Source organism: Bicyclus anynana, chromosome 10, assembly GCF_947172395.1.
Source record: "Bicyclus anynana chromosome 10, ilBicAnyn1.1, whole genome shotgun sequence".
Taxonomy (NCBI): Eukaryota; Metazoa; Arthropoda; class Insecta; order Lepidoptera; family Nymphalidae; genus Bicyclus; species Bicyclus anynana.
In genome coordinates this window covers 1,985,390-2,002,632 of record NC_069092.1, presented here as the reverse complement: position 1 = coordinate 2,002,632, position 17,243 = coordinate 1,985,390, and the positions used below count along the sequence as shown (strand labels likewise).

Below are 17,243 nucleotides of genomic sequence, written 5' to 3'. Positions count from 1 at the left end.
AAAAAAATTTAATAATAAAATTCAACAGACTTCAAAAACATATATGTTTTTTTTTCCATTTTTTAGTTTAGTCAGTACGTTTTATGTTTTTGAAGTTGGTTGAATTTTTTTTATTATTTTTTTTTATATTAGCTTTGGATTTTGGACTTCTCCACAGCAGGTACATCAGCTTTACGGTTAAACGGATCCACATTCGAGCAGTCTAGAGTTCAATCTCCACCTATTGGCCAATCGTTTTACCCACTCTCAATAGCATATTTGTTTCGTTTAGTTACAAAATAACGTGATTTAGGACAATGACGCAAAACAATAAAAATATATTATTTATATATTTTAAAATATTTATTTACACAATGATTGTACAGTACTAATTACTAATTAACCGACTTCCAAAAAGGAGGAGGTTCTACGTTCGGCTGTATGTATTTTTTTTTTTGTTATTGTTGATTGTACAGTACTAATTACTAATAACAATATTTCTGTCTTTTTCCTAAATAATGCAAACAAATCACTGTACCATCTTGTACTGCCTTGTCACTTCAGGCGAGGCAAGCGGTAACTTGTCTTAAAATCTAAACAAGATACTTAAATATTATAAAACAAGTCTGTCTACATCTGTTGGATTATTTGTCCACGATAAACTTGAAAACTATTGAACTAATTTTCATACAGTAGATAGAGAGATTCGTGAGGAAGGCATATAACATGAGAAGATGTATGAAGATTCAAGAGAGTACATAAATTACCAAGTTTTTTTTTTTTTAATCTAATAAAATGATTATAATATTAAGTCGGTAAAATGACGGAATTCTTTTAGTCAATTAAAAGAGTTCAAGCGAGTGTCTGCTAGTTAATAATAACTAGAAATCACAATTATTAAAGACTAACTGACACCGCGCGGTTTCACCTGCGTTGTTCCCGTTCCCGTAGGAATACGGGGATAATATATAGCTTATAGCTTTTTTCGATAAATGGGCTATCTAACACAGAAAGAATTTTTCAAATCGGACCAGTGGTACCTGAGATTAGCGCGTTCAATCAAACAAACAAACTCTTCAGCATTATAATATTGGTATAAATATTGGGGGATGTAAAAAGAATTCAAAGAAATTTGGCTGAGAGCTGGTATACAGTAAGTAGATGTCTGCTAAGAACGGATTTTGCAAGAGGGCTTAAGGAGGTCTAAGGCGGAAGAAGTCGCGGGAGCTCGCTAGTACATAATATATATAAAAACCAATTGTTTTCTAATTTTAGCGAGACAAAGTTCGTATGTCTTGCTAAAACTAGAAAACAACTGGGCTGATTTATCTGATTCTGCTCTGATCTGAGCTGATTTTGATCTTGAAATGAAGAATACCCAGGGAGGTTATAAACCGGGAAAAAGGGTAGGGGTAGGATAGGGTAGCATGATAGGGTAGCGATAGGGAAGAAGTAATTGCACATAAGTCAAAGCGAAGCTTGACCGGGTCCGCTAGTTGTATACTAATAATTAAAATAATGTTCCACAATAAAATACTATTCGCCTAACTTTACAAGATAATAGCGATGATTATGATCTAAATAACTTCTTCGCTGTCTGGAGGTAAGAACCATGCTGCAATGGCTCCGCCTGAAAACAAAATAATTTGTGGTTTATATTCAAAAGGTACCGAGAGATTTTCTAGTTTTTCACACTGCAGTGTAAGAAACAAGGGCGTCACGGCCACTTTCGCTTATATAATTATACTAGCTGACACCGCGCGGTTTCACTCGCGTGGTTTCTGTTCTCGTAGAAATACGGGGATAATATGTAGCCTATAAATGGGCTGTCTATAAAATGTAAAAATACACCCAGACACCGGAACCACTCACGCTCATCACACAAATATTTTCGCAGTTGTGGGAATCGAACCCGCGGATGCAGAAAGCAGGATCACTATCCACTGCGACACGCGGCCGTCTTATACTGCGACGTCGTCCATCATCGCAACGCTGACGTAGCATAAGCATAGCTAAAGTTGCTTTATGTTAGGTGTGGCACACAATGCTTTGATCCAATTGCAACGCACCGCACTAATGAGTCATCTCCCTAAGTAAACAAGGACTTACTGATCACCAGTCCAGCGGCGCCGTAGAAGGTGGCAGCGCAGTTGTCGGTGATGGCAGTGCTCACCACGTTGGTGCCGGTGAACGCGCTCAGTCGCGCCACCATCATCCCCAGACACGCTACCATCCCTCTGTTGACAATTGCATATTTCAATACGCTACGAGTACTTCTTTGAGCATTATTTATTTATCTTTGTAAATGCAACTGCGACTTTTTTTTTAATCTCTAAAAGTTAGCCCTTGGCTACAATCTCACCTGATGTAAGTGATGATGCAATCTAAGATGGAAGCGGGCTAACTTGTTAGGAGTAGGATGAAATCCACACCCCTTTCGGTTTCTACACGACATCGAACCGGAAAGCGATTTAGCGCTTGACGGTACGTCTTTGTCGGTAGTGTGTTAACTAGCCACGGCAGAAGCCCACCAGCCAAAACTTTGCTTAGTTAGTTAAGACTTTACTTAGTTGATAGTTAATTCTCACTCAATTTAGGATTTTATAGAGAATAAATTCAGGTCTGGTCTTTTTTTCTTGTGGGGGAGAAAAATTTCCAGCTCTGATCTGGTGGTAGGCACCGGCTAAGCGATTTTGCAAGAATATGGGTAGAAAAACTTGTACCTCGTCCAAGTAAGCGCGCTTCCATCTTTTACATCGTCACTTAACATCAGGTGAGATCTCAGTCAAGGGCAAACTTGTCATTAAATAAAAAGAAATATTGTGAAACATGTGCAAAGTGCAAAGTGCAGTGCAAAGTCCATTATTAGAGAATCAGGGTCAAACCATTTTTTAGAAAATAGTATAAGCAGCTTTATTCAGGAAATGCTCTCATGAAAGCCAAACAACAGAGACAAACTTTATTGGTTAAACTGATAACGAGAAAAGGCTGTTTATCTTCGAGGAATTATTAGAATTTGTTGTTCATTGTAAGTATCGAAAACTTCCATAAAGTAATGCATAATCAGCAAACTAAAATTAATAGATCTTGAAGGCCTTTTGAAGTCCGTAATGAGCTTTGTCAGATTGGGTCATCGTTATCACCCAGATAAATCTGCTTTGTAAAAATAACGGAACATATCGGTTGTATAACAGTTTTGAGAATTTCTTTTCTTGGTCGAGTTCATACCTGTAAGAAGTTGGATAGAGTGTCACGAAGTATGAGGAAATAATCCCAAAGACCATTGCAGTTGTGAGGTAGATGTAGAATAGAACCAGTCCAGACAAAGCTTCTCCAGTTAAATCTATAACGATGGCTGCCACGGCTGCTAGCAGGAGAATTGCTATGGTAAGAGCCTGCAACAGAAAAATATAATCCACTAATTTATTGTGAACATTAAAGAATAGCCTGAAAAATATTAACCTAACTGTTATTGTTAACGCATATAGTACAAATCTCGAGTTAGTTAGTTTATTACTATACAAATCATGTCCACGTGGAATTCTGGCTGCATTTCCGCATTGACCAGCCACATCAGGCTGAACCTTTGCGCTAATAATAATGAGCTAGTCCTTCTTTACAGACATCTTGACAGTCCTTCTTGGCTGGTGACCCAGTCGAGGTAACTAGCCGCGGTAAAATAATTCGAAAAGATATTTTTTTACACTGCGACTCCAAGGGTCTCAAAGAGAATATGTAAGATGCCTTTCTGTCAGGGATACTTGTACTATTATTGTACTAAAATTTGGACAGCTATTTGGATGATGGCAGACATACCAAAACGCCGGAACAGACCTGCTTGTTCATTGAAATTTCACTGGCATTAATGCGAACTTCTGTCGACGATGTCTTTATTATTGTTTTTATGTTATTTATCAACCTTAATAGCATGTTCCAGTTCCTCTTATGTAATTTCTAATGGCCAATGAATCAAAATTCGCCAGTTCACCACATACTGTATATTTTTTATTTTGGAAATTACCTTTCGTTTTCCTGCACATTGTGAGATCAAAGCGTTGAGCACAAAGAACGACAGTCCGTGTGCACAGCCTGCCCAGATAGTATTGTTCTCAATTCGTCCTGTACACTCCACCTCCTGAAATATTAAAACACGACATTAATGCTTGCAAACACAATCAAAAAGAGAAAACATCTATCCTATTGCGCAACTCCAGTACACAAACACAACCTTAAACCAACCAGGAAATAATGAGCCTGTAGGTACTTAAAATGTGGACATTCACTAGACTTGAGTAAATAATCACGACCCGGGCAAGCACATTCTACCATATGTAATAACTAGCTGACGCCACGCGGTTTCAACCGCGTGGTTCCCGTTAACGTAGGAATACGGGATATACATCCTATAGCCATATATATAACTATAATATATAGCCTATAGCCTTCCTCGATAAATGGGCTATCTAACACTGAAAGAATTTTATTAAATCGGACCAGTGGTTTGCGCGTTCAACCAAACAAACAAACTCTTCAGCTTTATAATATTAGTATAGATAAAACGTTAGCCTATTTAAAAATATAGCTTTGCCTGGTGACAGTGTTGGATAGATAAACATGAGCTTGGAGAAATAAAAATACTTCTATAGCAGTTCTCTACCAATACACGTCAGTATCAGTAGATCTATAAAGCCGCCAAGAATATAAGGCATGGTGGAGTAAAGCAATCAGTAACCACGATTATTCGAGAGAAAAAATAACCAAAATTATTAATCAGTGTAGTTTTAATGGAGATAGTTATGTATTTAGCGTAACATAAAAATATAATAATCGTAAAAATCGAATCGATAATACCTCGGATTGAAACGACTGAAATACTTACTACTTCGTGAGTCGTGGTGTTAGGGTTGCTCGCAAAGACTTCGCAAAAGCCTAAACCAGCGCTGCTACTCGCGTATGTTGTGAAGAAAACGTTGAAGATCGTCGGCAGAATGATAGCGAAACTGTTGTTCCTGGAAATTAAATACATGACTTTAGGCACAAATTTTGAAAATACGAATAGGTTTCGAAATACCGAAAAGGTCCTAAAGTTCCCTTAACTTATATCTTTTTCAAGGGGTGGCAAGAATCTCCGTCAGGTCCACTCCACCATACATGGTTCGACGACACCTAGCTGGATACCATAAGGAGAGTCCTGCAGAGGAGCGGTGGTTGGAACAGCGGTGCACCCTGTGCAGTGCTTCGTTGCTGAGGCCTATGTCCATGATCATGATGATGGTGATGAAGATGACGATGATGACGTCGTCGTCGTCATCAACCCATATTCGGCTCACTGCTGAGCTCGAGTCTCCTCTCAGAATGAGAGGGATTATGCCTTAGTCCGCCACGCTGGCCTAATGCGGATTGGCAGACTTCACACACGCAGAGAATTAAAAGAATTCTCTGGTATGCAGGTTTCCTCACGATGTTTTCCTTCACCGATTGAGACACGTGATATTTAATTTCTTAAAATGCACACAACTGAAAATTTGGAGGTGCATGCCCCGGACTGGATTCGAACCCACACCCTCCGGTATCTGAGGCAGAGGTCATATCCACTGGGCTATCACGGCTGATGACGTTAACGGTGACGATATTATTGATAATGATTATGATGAATTAAAAGAAACTAATCTTAATATAGAAACTCACGCGATATATGCCACGAAAGTGAGATAGTAAAGCAGCAGAGTCCTCCAGAGGAGCGGCGGCTGGAACAGCGGCGCAATCTGCACCCACAGCGAGCGCAGCGTGAGCTGGCCCACTTCCTCCTTGCTGTCTTCACCCATAAGCTCACTCACCTGGAACCAGGTTTTATGTCTGTTTCTTCGTATTCATTACTTATAATGTAAAAAACTGCACTTGGTGTTTTTTTATGGAACTGTGTGGACTGAAAGCGTTCCTATAACTGATACCATAATCTCATTTTATGAAGAAAATAGAAAGTGTTCAGCCAATTATAGAGATTCGACTGGACTTAGACTCGCCAAACTTCACGGCGATTCTTCGAAAAATACCGTTAAAGAACCGTCTCTAACGAATTTAATTCTCATTAAGCTAAGGGTCTGGCTATGGTAGGGTATGGCCTTATGGTATTTCGTAACAAACTTCAATAAAATACTTGGATGATTAAGGGTTTGGTCCCTTGAAACCAGCTACTTTCCAAAGCCACCGTAGACCAGAGTCCATAACTGGCTACCGTATTCATCATCGCCAAAAGCATTATCATCATCAGCATGCTGACAAACTTTCTTAGATATAGACTTCATAAAATTATGTCTGTACTGTGTATATTTGTTTAGTTATAGCAAGCTTTTATTCTAGTGATTTTGCTAAGAAAATGCTATTCTACTTTAAAGTTCGATCTTATTTCCTAGATGTACCTAACGATGTCGCGGAGTTTCCCGAACGCTGCCAACATCTTTAGAAACTTTACCTCTTTATAATATTAGTATAGAAGATTACCGGATATTCCCCTTCTCCTCCATTGACCTCGTACATCCGTTTAAGAGCTGCAACAGCTTCTTCCTTCCTTCCCACGTGAGCGAGGAACTTGGGACTCTCCCTGAAGAAGCAGAGCAGTAGAGCACCGATGCCCAGAGGTAGCGCCATGACCAGGGTCAGGAGACGCCATGGACGGAACGCGATGCCAATTATGTAGAAGGTGAAGTTCAGTTTGGTGATGAAGTAGCCCCATACTGAAAAACAAAAAACCGAATGTTAAGCTTATTATAATGGGTATTTATTTAATTTTAAGTTATTATCATATAAATTTATTAATATATAAATTACTATAAGTTATTAGTATATTATAGTAATTTTATTTAATTTTAAGTTAAACAATAAACATGTTGCACCGTCCCGCTTAATTTTCTAAGTTTCTTTCATCAGGACTTGCCCGAAAGAGATTGCGTTTAGCAATAAGGCTTCCTTTGCATGCTCACATGTATTATTATTTATATTACTGTTTTCTTTATACCTACTGTTATCATTTGTTTTGTGTGCAATAAAGCTTCTTCTTATAATTTTATATGGAAACTATCTTCTTTTGTATCGTAATTACTTTAATCAATTTCAGTCCTTTTTTATTATAATGGGTATTTAGGGCTTTTATTGTAGGTTTTCTGCTCCCTTCGTACGGAAAGTGGATATGAAGCTTAGAGCCAAAACGCTAGTTTAACGATGCTCGACAATGATAATGTTAAACTTTATAACGACAGTTCGATCGACATAATTTGCGTTTCTTTAACAAGTCTGCGTGAAATTCAGTGGTTCCCAAACCCCGTGGACACCGTGGATTTTTTAGGGATCAAAAGTAAACTATGTCTTAGTCCAGGGTATATTCTGTCTCGATTCCAAATTTCAGCCAAATCCATTCATAATTCTTTGCATGAAAGAATAACAAACATTCAAACAATCTTTCTCGTTATTATTATTAGTGTTAAAGGTTACTAGAATTTCAAGGTTAATCAAAGATGTCAAGAAAGGTCATGTTCTTCTTTCCTTGACCTTTTTAATGAAATCTTCAGGCGTAATCCGTCCGCTTGAGATGTAACGCCCTCGTGCCTTGAAAAGCACGTGATTCCAAAAACTCCATTAGTGAGTACTAATAAGTTTTTATAGTTGTGAGTATTTCAACAGCAATTTGTCAAGTATGCTTTTTATGGCAAATTAAACTTTTAAACGAATTACTATGTAAATTTATTCGTTTACATCACAACGCCTCCTAATTTACATAAACTAAACAAGATTTTAGCACCGGCTCAGTGCAAATATTTTAATACTATGGCCCGCAACTTCGTCCCAATTTATGTCTTATTTCCGAAACCAATTTAAACACCTTCGAGGCAAGTGTGAACAAGGCAAACGCGTTTCAATTTGGACCTCATCATGATAGCCTATTTACCATGAACAATCTGCAAAGTTTTTTTGTGCTACTCCAACACGAGTGGTTCAATTTTCCCCACTGGTGTGGGAATTACGCTACTAATACATAGCTTCATCAACATCATCATGTCAGCCGATGGACGTCCACTGCAGGACATAGGCCTTTTGTAGGGACTTCCAAACGTCACGATACTGAGCCATCTGCATCCAGCGAATACTTGCGACTCGCTTGATGTCGTCAGTCCACCTGGTGGGGGGTCGACAACATACATACATAGTTTCGTATTTTGTTAATTTATCGATAAGTTCCATTTGACTGTGATCTCATTCAATGATAATGGCAGGCGTCCACTAATTCGCTCTCTCTATCTAAACCCTGATCGCTCTAGCTAAACCCTGGAGCAAGCTAATACAAGGCATAATCCTATTGTAGGGACTTCCAAACACCACGATCCTGAACCTCGACGGCCTCCGTGGCGCAGCGGTGGATTTACAAGACGGAGGTCCTGGGTCCGATCCCCGGTGGGCTAATTGAGGTCCAGGTCTAGCTGGAAAAAGGCTTCCGCCGTGCCTAGTTACTACCCTACCGAAAGGGGTGTGGATTTTCATCCTCCTTTTAACAAGTTAGCCCGCTTTCATCTTAGATTGCACCTTCACTTACCATCGTGTGAGATTGTATTCGAGAGCTAAATTGTAAAGGATAAAAAAACGCCTGCATCCAACGACTCCTTAGTGTTTAGACAGGGTTGCTTACAACTTCTTTTTCTATTACCTACATAGTCCGAAAAAATATGACTAATGATGTTTCTTTTTTTTTAATTGCGTTGGTATTATTATACGTATTTTTTTTAATAGCGTATGCTAATTGCTATTACACGTATTTGCTATTTTTCAAAGCACTTGAAGCGTAACAAAAACTTATATTGTGCACACATACCTACTAGTATATTAGATATTATTTGTTCACGGAAGTTAGTCACAGAAAACACAAAATGTCTCGCGGCATTTTCATTATACGCCTAAACTCATTAATATTAACGACTCTGCGACTATTTTTTTGCAAAGTTGTCTATATCCTTCATAGCTGAGTTTTCCGTGGTTTAATTCCTGTGTCAAATCATTGCATAGCCTTATTTTGCATTTCTAAATTCAAGGTTCATAAAATTGTTTACGCGTCTTTCGCGTTTAACATATTATAATATATATACTATACATATATTTATTAAAATATGATAAATGCAAAAGTTTGTATAAATGTTTGTTATTCTTTCCCGCAAAGGATACTGAATGAATTTGGCGAAATTTGGAATCGAGATAGAACTGGACTAAGACATATACTAAAGTTTGTGAGATTGAAGGTGGTAGTCCTACAGAACCGATTATGAAAATTCTTTTATCTATAGAAAGCCGTTATTTGTGTGTATTCCCACGGGAACGGGAACCTAGCATAACTAGATAGCAAATTGATGGTGAGCGAAAACTTTCATCGTCGTGAATTGAAATACCGACGAGTTCGTCTATGCGGCAGTTGTCAATATCCACATCTCTTTGAGCAAATATTTCTTCGCCCAAAGCTCTCGAAGTATTCGCGAATTTTTGGTTTTGATAACATATCTGGAGTTGTTGTTTTCAATCAAGGTCCTGGGTTTGATTGGCTCATGCAGGTGATAGGTATCGATTGTGGCTAGTTGTGGCAAGGCGTACTGCCAAGCATCGCATCGGATTTTATCTACAGTAAAATTAAAAATCCGTTTGATGCGATTCGTCCAATACGTACAATATGGATCTGACCTAACGTAATAGGTATTTAATAATTTCATAAATTGAATACAAGCCTGAGTTACTTTTCGGAAGTTAGTTATTCATCATAAATAATAAATATTTTATTATATTTATTTTAATTTATATCTTGTCCAGACGACAACGCCATCCATTAAGATATCATTAGTTAAGTAGACTAGGTTAAGGAGGCCAACAGTGGTGTCCACAAGGTGTTTAAATAGGGCAAGCACTACAGATTATACAAAATGGAATTTTTTTTCTTTTTCTGTATATAATCAATATAATTCCTTCAAATCCTGGACCGAGCTATACTTATGAGATAATTGATTTTTCTTTCTGCTAAGATTTTTTCAGTAGTATTTTTAAATCCCTGGCTAATTAAGGTTTTTAATTGGTCCAGGTCTGGCTGGTGGGAGACTTCGGCGTTAGTAACCACCCTACTGGCAAAGACGTACCGCCAAACGATTAGGCGTTCCAGTACGATATCGTGTAGAAACCGAATGGGGTGTGGATTTTCATCCTTCTCCTAACAAGTTAGCCCGCTTCCATCTTAGATTGCATCATATCTTGTCATCAGGTGAGATTGTAGTCAAGGGCTAACTTGTAAAGAAAAATAAAATGTAGTTAATTACCGTAGTAAAGTGTGGGCGTCAACATGAGAGCGCTGGTCATCAGCAGCATGTACTTGGCACGAGACCGCGAGTTGCAGCATTCTCCCAACAGCGCGTACGTTGCAGACTCCGCAGCACTTGATCTGAAACATATTACATGTCATCACCAGCTTAAATATCATCATTACATCCCTAATAACGACTTCTAAACACACTACTTCGCTTCAAAGCTTCGAAGAAGTCCATGAGGTGAGCAGAGTGGGGTAGCGAGGTGCTTGTTTGCTTGTGCTTTGACGCGGCCGTAAAATCTGACAACAATCATCAGTCATCATCATCATCATCATATCAGGATGGACGTCCACTGCAGGACATAGGCCTTTTGTAGGGACTTCCAAACATCACGATACTGAGCCACCTGCATCCAGCGAATCCCTGCGACTCGTTTGATGTCGTCAGTCCACCTGGTGGGGGGTCGGCCAACACTGCGTTTACTAGTGCGGGGTCGCCATTCCAGCACTTTCGGATCCCAACGTCCATCGGCTCTTCGAACTATGTGCCCCGCACATTGCCACTTCAGCTTCGCAACTCGTTGAACTATGTCGGTGACTTTGGTTCTTCTGCGGATCTCCTCATTTCTGATTCGATCACGCAGAGATACTCCTAACATAGCTCGTTCCATCGCCCGCTGTGTGACTCTGAGCCGTCTTATGCCATAAAACACAATCATCAGTATTCAGTGCTATTCTGTAACTATGTATTGTATAACTCACAAGTGCGAATTTCGAAATCACATCTTTCTCTGTTTATAGTATCGTGTTAGACAGAGAGAGATAGAGGTGAATACGAAACTCGCACTTGCGAGTTATAAAAACATCGTTACGGAATGGCGTTACAGAAGTTGAGTTGACCAAGACGAGGCGAGGTTCCACGAAGAAAAGCGAAGTTTGATTAACTTTGATCAACTTTCCAAGTAGACGAACAGTAACAAACCTTGATATTTTATATACCAAAACCATTCTTATAAATTACTCTATCTATTTATGAAACCTTCAAAAAATGATTTCGACCATTTTCGAGTTTATTGCTAACAAACAGACAGTTGTGAAGAGTTTATTTTTTATTATGCATAGAAAGCATTATAAGAAGCCTAGAATAGCAATAGCAGAACAGAAAAATAAATGCCATTTTAATACTTACAAAGCAGAACTAATAAACCGTAGCGCTGCTAAAACCTGCCAGTTAGGGGACAAGCTGCTCAGCACAGCGCTGACAAAACTGCCTGCCATCGCCCAGAGCAGCACCAACCTCCTCCCCCTCGTGTCTGACAGGTAACCCCATGGGTAGGACATGACAATTATACCTGCAATTATAGTGCCTTTTAATACAAGGATGTTCTCAATTTCTCTCGTTTTGATGTACTTTTTAAACAACTTCAAAAAAAGGAAGAGATTCTCTATTCGATACATATGATTTTTTTTTCTGATTACTTTGAAGGCGGTCCCAACATAGTGATGAATAACTCAAGCCGATTAAATCATACAGTTTTAGGACTTAAAGACAGTTCTTTCCCGTGGTTCTTTTAGAAACGGCTTTAATTTATACGTCACTGGTCTGCAAGAGATCAGAAGGTACGTACGATGTGATTTTGAACTCTTAGTAATTACTCTTAGATGTAACTGTTCAGAATCACCATATGCAAACAAATTAAACTCATAGATTTGTATACTTTGGCCAACAAACATCACTTAAGACTACACAATAAAACAGAATAAATATTACGACTTTGTAAATTAACTAAAAATGGCTATGTTGTTTACATGCGTTAGAAGTAAGAGCGAGAGGTACATAAGCAAAATCTTTCTATAACCTGCAAAGACTTTGGCTATAGATAAAGTTAGAACGGCCGCAACTTCTATATTAGACCGAATAGATATCTAAAGGTATAGGTAAAGGTAGGATCAAATTTGGCTTAGCAGGAGGAAAAAGGAGTGGTAAAGGAGTGGAGACCGCGACTCGGTAAGCAGGATTTGGACCAGGCTCCTCCACTAGGTGGGGCGACGGCCCCCAGAAGGTAGCAGGCATGGATTGGATGCAAAAAGCCAAAAATAGAGCGGGTTGGCGCTACTTAAAAAAAGCTCATGTATAGCAGTGACTGATAATGATGATGATGGTGATGAAGAAAAAAAAAAGAGCATGGCCTTTTTGATCTACAGGTCAGAAGACACGGTGTTTTCCACGTGATGGACCTTCGTCTTTGTATGAATACTTCGTCGTTCCACCACTTACCAGCAAAAGGCATAGACGATAGCACTCCAATCTGCTGCAGGCTCAGCTTCAAGTCGCAAGTGGCCGCAGTGACTATGATGCCGAGGCCGAAGATGTCAATGCCCATGGCGACGATGACCATAAAACAGGCGAACAGCAAACCATAGTTGTACTTGCCGTGACCTTGAATATAAAATTCATCTTTATGATAGGTATCTAACCAATTTTGGCATTTTAAGCATTCCATCGCATAGTAATTTCGCAGTTAAGTTATTATTAAAAATAATAACTATGAAATTTTTGACATGAAGTAGTTAATTAAATTTTGCTCGACTTGACTTGGTGTCCTGTCCAAATACAGACAAAAACATCGTTTCTAAAGTAAAAGTTGTGTGTGAAATGCAAATAAAAACCTGTTAAAGTGCTAAGTGACGAGGTAAATCTCAAATATACTAAATATTCTAATAAAAGAGTTTTAAATAACCAATTAGTGATCTGAAACGGGAAATAGAAACTGACCAAAGTGACGAACTTAGTATGTAGGTACTTGAATCTACCGTAAATGATATTTTTTTTAGGCAGTTGGTATACGGTACCCGAGCAAACAAAGAAAAGAATCATGCGATTTATATTAATAATCCTATATCTTTGTTTGTTATTATCAATCCAGAGGATACGTAAACTCTTCCTCATAAAATTCAAATTCCGCGGGAACAAAAGTTTTTTTGGAGATAAAGTAAAATAGCCTATTAAGTTAATCTGACGTTCTATCCCCATTTCAAATTTCAGCTAAATGGGTTCTGTATTTGCTGTGATAAGTAGTGACAAACATACACACACGCGAACTTTCGCTGTTAGAATATTAGTGAAAAGTTTGATTTATTCTTACGAAATTATACAGATTTAAGAAGTATAGGCAGAATTTAATTTGTAATGCTGTATCTATACTAATATTAAAAAAAGTTGAAAGCTGAAGAGTTTGTTTGTTTGAACGCGCTAAACTCAGGAACTACTGGTCCGATTTGAAAAATTCTTTCAGTGGTAGGTAGATAGCCATTTATTGAGGTAGGCTATAAGGCTATATTATCCCCGTATTCCTACGAGAACGGGAACCACGCGGGTGAAACCGCATGGCGTCAGTAGTTTGTAAATAAATATAAATATGCTTGTATTCGTATTAAACATTTGGACCGATTGGCTACTTTTTATTATTAATTTTTCTAGTGCCGTTATTTATAATTAACCAAAAAATGAAATTAAATCCTTGGTTGATCAAAATTACTACTAGAGTCTATAATTCTTTTTAAAATTAACTGACATGATCAGCACGTGCAGTCGTGCTGGTTTTTAGGCGTCCTCACGTGTCGGCCATATTACTTATTTTCCTTCATCGTAATCATACGCTTATAAAAAACGAGATTTAAATTCTCGAATGCGAATGAAATCACGTGAGGGCGCTACCCGACTATCCGATTCGACGTTTCATTTATTTATGTTGGACTATGGTTATGGCTTAATTTCAATATATATTTTGTACAATCTATACTAATATTATGAATTCAAAAGTGTCTGTCTGTCTGTCTGTTACCTTTTCACGGCTAAATGGCTGAATAGATCAAGATGAATTTTGGTATAATGGTGAATGGGACCTTGGAGCAAAACATAGGGCACTTTTTGACCCTAAACTGAAAATAGAAGAAAGTTCTTAATTTTTAGAGTTACAGTTTTAAAAACTTGTTCATTAATCATAAAAAATACGTAATATAATGTGATTCAAAAATTATAATCTACTACACAAATAGAATAATTTATCATCATCTTCATCTTGTGTCATTCTGGAATCAAATTGTGACGGGCAATACATCGTTCTCCTATTAAAAGTGGATGCACAATCAGCGACCCAAAAAACGTCCCCACTCAATGAGTGCCAAACACAACTTTTTGGCGCTCAATTCAATTAGTCGCATTTGCAAATTCAAACTCAATCCTTAAGGTTGAATTTGTTCTGAATTTGGGATTTTATTTAATATTGGACTATATTTTAAGGCATTTAGGTATAATTTTCTTTACCAATAATTCTAAAACTTTCAAAGCAAAATTGGCCAGTTTTCAAGTTAAATTTTCTAGAGTAACTTGAAAACTGGCCAATTGGAAAAAGAATACGATGTTAAACACAATATCTTATCGGAAAGTGTAAAAACTGGGTCTAACAAGTTAGGCTTGTTTGTTGGAATATTAAAAATTAAATAGGTCCATGTACTAATCTTTTTTATCACCTAAAGCATATCTAAGTTCTACAATATAGCCGAGAGAATAGCTACAGTGGAATTCAAATCGTATTATTATCTATATTTAAAACATACTAGCCTGCGGTTTCCCCCGCGTAGTGCATGTTTCCGTGAGAATACGGGGATAAAAATTAGCTTAGGACACTCACAAATAACCTAGCTTTCGTGTGGTAAAAGAATTTTCAAAATTCGGTTCAAACTCCAGAGATTACCCCTGCAACACCACAAACTTTACCTATAAAATAACATTAAGTACAAAATAACATTTAATAATCTTCTTATGTATGATACTGTTTAAGAACCTTGACAATATCTTCAAGACTAGGAGCCGTTACAAGTAAACAATGACCTGTACACTATGCTGATAAAACAAACGAGGATTATTGTCAAAGTCATAATACGAGTAAGTCATTGACATTTATTATGAGCACATTATAGGGTTGACAGTTTTGATAAAACTAAAAACTTTACTTTCGATAGCTTAGGATTCTTTTTATCTTCGGATAGCGGTCTACGTTGAAAATACTTATACATTTTTGTAATACTTATAGAAGCAAAGATTGAAGGTATTTTTTTATCTTTTTTACCTTTACAGTTTATTTTTCGAATTAATATCTAGAGGAGTGCTAAAGACAATTCAGCTGATTACAATAAAACAGACACTGTTGATGATAATTATAAATATTAGTTAGCAAAGTGTTAATACAATTCAAGGTTTAATTTTATCAAATAACTATAAGGAAAATCGCATACCGTAACCGAGAAAATTGTTAGGGTTGCCACTTTTATAATTAATTTTCTTAACTATACATTCAATTTTCATTATATATATTTTTTGGTATATCTTTATGCCTAAGGTTTTCTTAGTTTTTCTGAATATCTATACTTATAATAAATCTGTAGATGTAGGGTTGGGGTAGGGTAAGGGTAGGGTAGGGGTAGGGTAGAGGCTGGGTAGGGGTAGGGTAGGGGTAGGTTAGGGGTAAGGTTGAGTCCCTATTCATCCCCTGTATGGTAGGGTAGCTGTAGAGTGGTAGTAGGGTTTCACGCGGACGAAGTCACGGGCTTCGCTAGTCACATATAAACCTTAGAGGGAGCCTTACAGATACAAAAATATAAATGTGTTATTTTAGCTTAATTTTCATGTACCTCTTATAGATCGCATGTCATTTGCACAATATTTAACACTTAAAACATATTATCCATATATTTTTTTTCGCTTGATCAAGGGTCGGACACAGAATGCAGTAATCCTCGAGACGGCGGGTATTTTGAAGAGTTGCCTGTATTTTGACAGCCCTATATTCGTAACAACTCAAGCGTAAAACTGGTAAAACTTAGTCTTTTACGAGTAAGTACTTTTAAAATAATGGTCGTATTTGCACCTACCTGTCAGATCCAAGGCCTCTTCGTAACTGTAGCACTTCGCATCTTTCACGTCGGTACGGTGACTCATTTCTATATCTTTTTCACTATATCTTTCTTTGGAGTCTGGCGCCATTTTTATTAAGATATTAACTATTAATTTATAATTGTCGTTTTATAATTTATAATGGTCGTTTTGTAATTATTAATTTATAATTGTCGTTTCTACTCGTATTTATTTTTGTTGCATTTTCAAATTATTTAAATAATACAGTCAATGACTGTCATTTCAAGTGATCTTGTTGCATTTTCTTTAAATCTTGCAATGACTGTTTGGAAATTTTAAATATCTTTAATACTTCACTGCATTTTTGTTGTTAATTAAAAATACTTTTGTTCAAAGCAATTATTTATTCATTAAGACAAACGAAGCGATATGAAAGATGATTCGTTGTTAATTATAGTAGGTACTTTTGAATTTGGAACGTTATTTAATTAGTTTTATAGTTATCGGTATTACTTAATTTAGTTTGCATTTGTATTTGACAATTTAAATTATTTTTATATTTTTATTTTTTATTATTGTTTTATTTTATTAAAGTTTATTTATTTATACGCAAGCCGTTTCCACATGACGGCCGCGTTTGGTGATCTTCGCGTTACTGATCAAGATGTTGCGATTGTATGGGACGGAAGGTCGTTGGTTGGTAACGAAAAATACAGGTTTCGTCTGCATTTTATTTCGTTCAGATCGTTAATTTTTACAAAATTTTGCTAGAGACGGATAAACTTTGGATAATCAGCTAGGGATGGACAATTTTGTGTTTGGTCCTATCATCATCATCATATCAACCGATGGACATCCACTGCAGGACATAGGCCTTTTGTAGGGACTTCCAAACATCACGATACTGAACCACCTGCATCCAGCTAATCCCTGCGACTCGCATGATGTCGTCATTCCACCTGATGGGGAGTCGACCAACACTCCGCTTAGTAGTGCGGTGTCGCCATTCCAGCACCTTGGGAC

The 17,243-nt window shown here is 37.4% G+C and overlaps 1 protein-coding gene across 1 annotated transcript; it reads right to left on the bottom strand.

Moving 5' to 3' along the window:
• Nucleotides 1-622: 622 nt before the first annotated feature.
• On the bottom strand, nucleotides 623-16,884 carry LOC112050775 (solute carrier family 22 member 1). The gene is made up of 11 exons (XM_024089123.2): nucleotides 16,238-16,884; nucleotides 12,582-12,743; nucleotides 11,493-11,655; nucleotides 10,317-10,438; nucleotides 6,481-6,713; nucleotides 5,668-5,816; nucleotides 4,859-4,988; nucleotides 4,001-4,114; nucleotides 3,208-3,374; nucleotides 2,089-2,216; nucleotides 623-1,609 (listed from the first exon to the last, which is right to left on the bottom strand). Exons 1-11 carry the CDS (start codon nucleotides 16,347-16,349, stop codon nucleotides 1,557-1,559), a joined length of 1,533 nt encoding a protein of 510 aa, XP_023944891.1. The 5' UTR covers nucleotides 16,350-16,884; the 3' UTR covers nucleotides 623-1,556.
• Between the last annotated feature and the right edge of the window lie 359 nt (nucleotides 16,885-17,243).

Coding starts and splice junctions, on each gene's coding strand:
- LOC112050775 (XM_024089123.2), bottom strand. CDS start 16,349: ATGGCGCCAGACTCCAAAGAAAGATATAGTGAAAAAGATATAGAAATG. Junction 4,115..4,858: donor ACACCACGACTCACGAAGTA/GTAAGTATTTCA, acceptor TTAATATTTCAG/GAGGTGGAGTGTACAGGACG. Junction 3,375..4,000: donor AATGTGCAGGAAAACGAAAG/GTAATTTCCAAA, acceptor TTTCTGTTGCAG/GCTCTTACCATAGCAATTCT.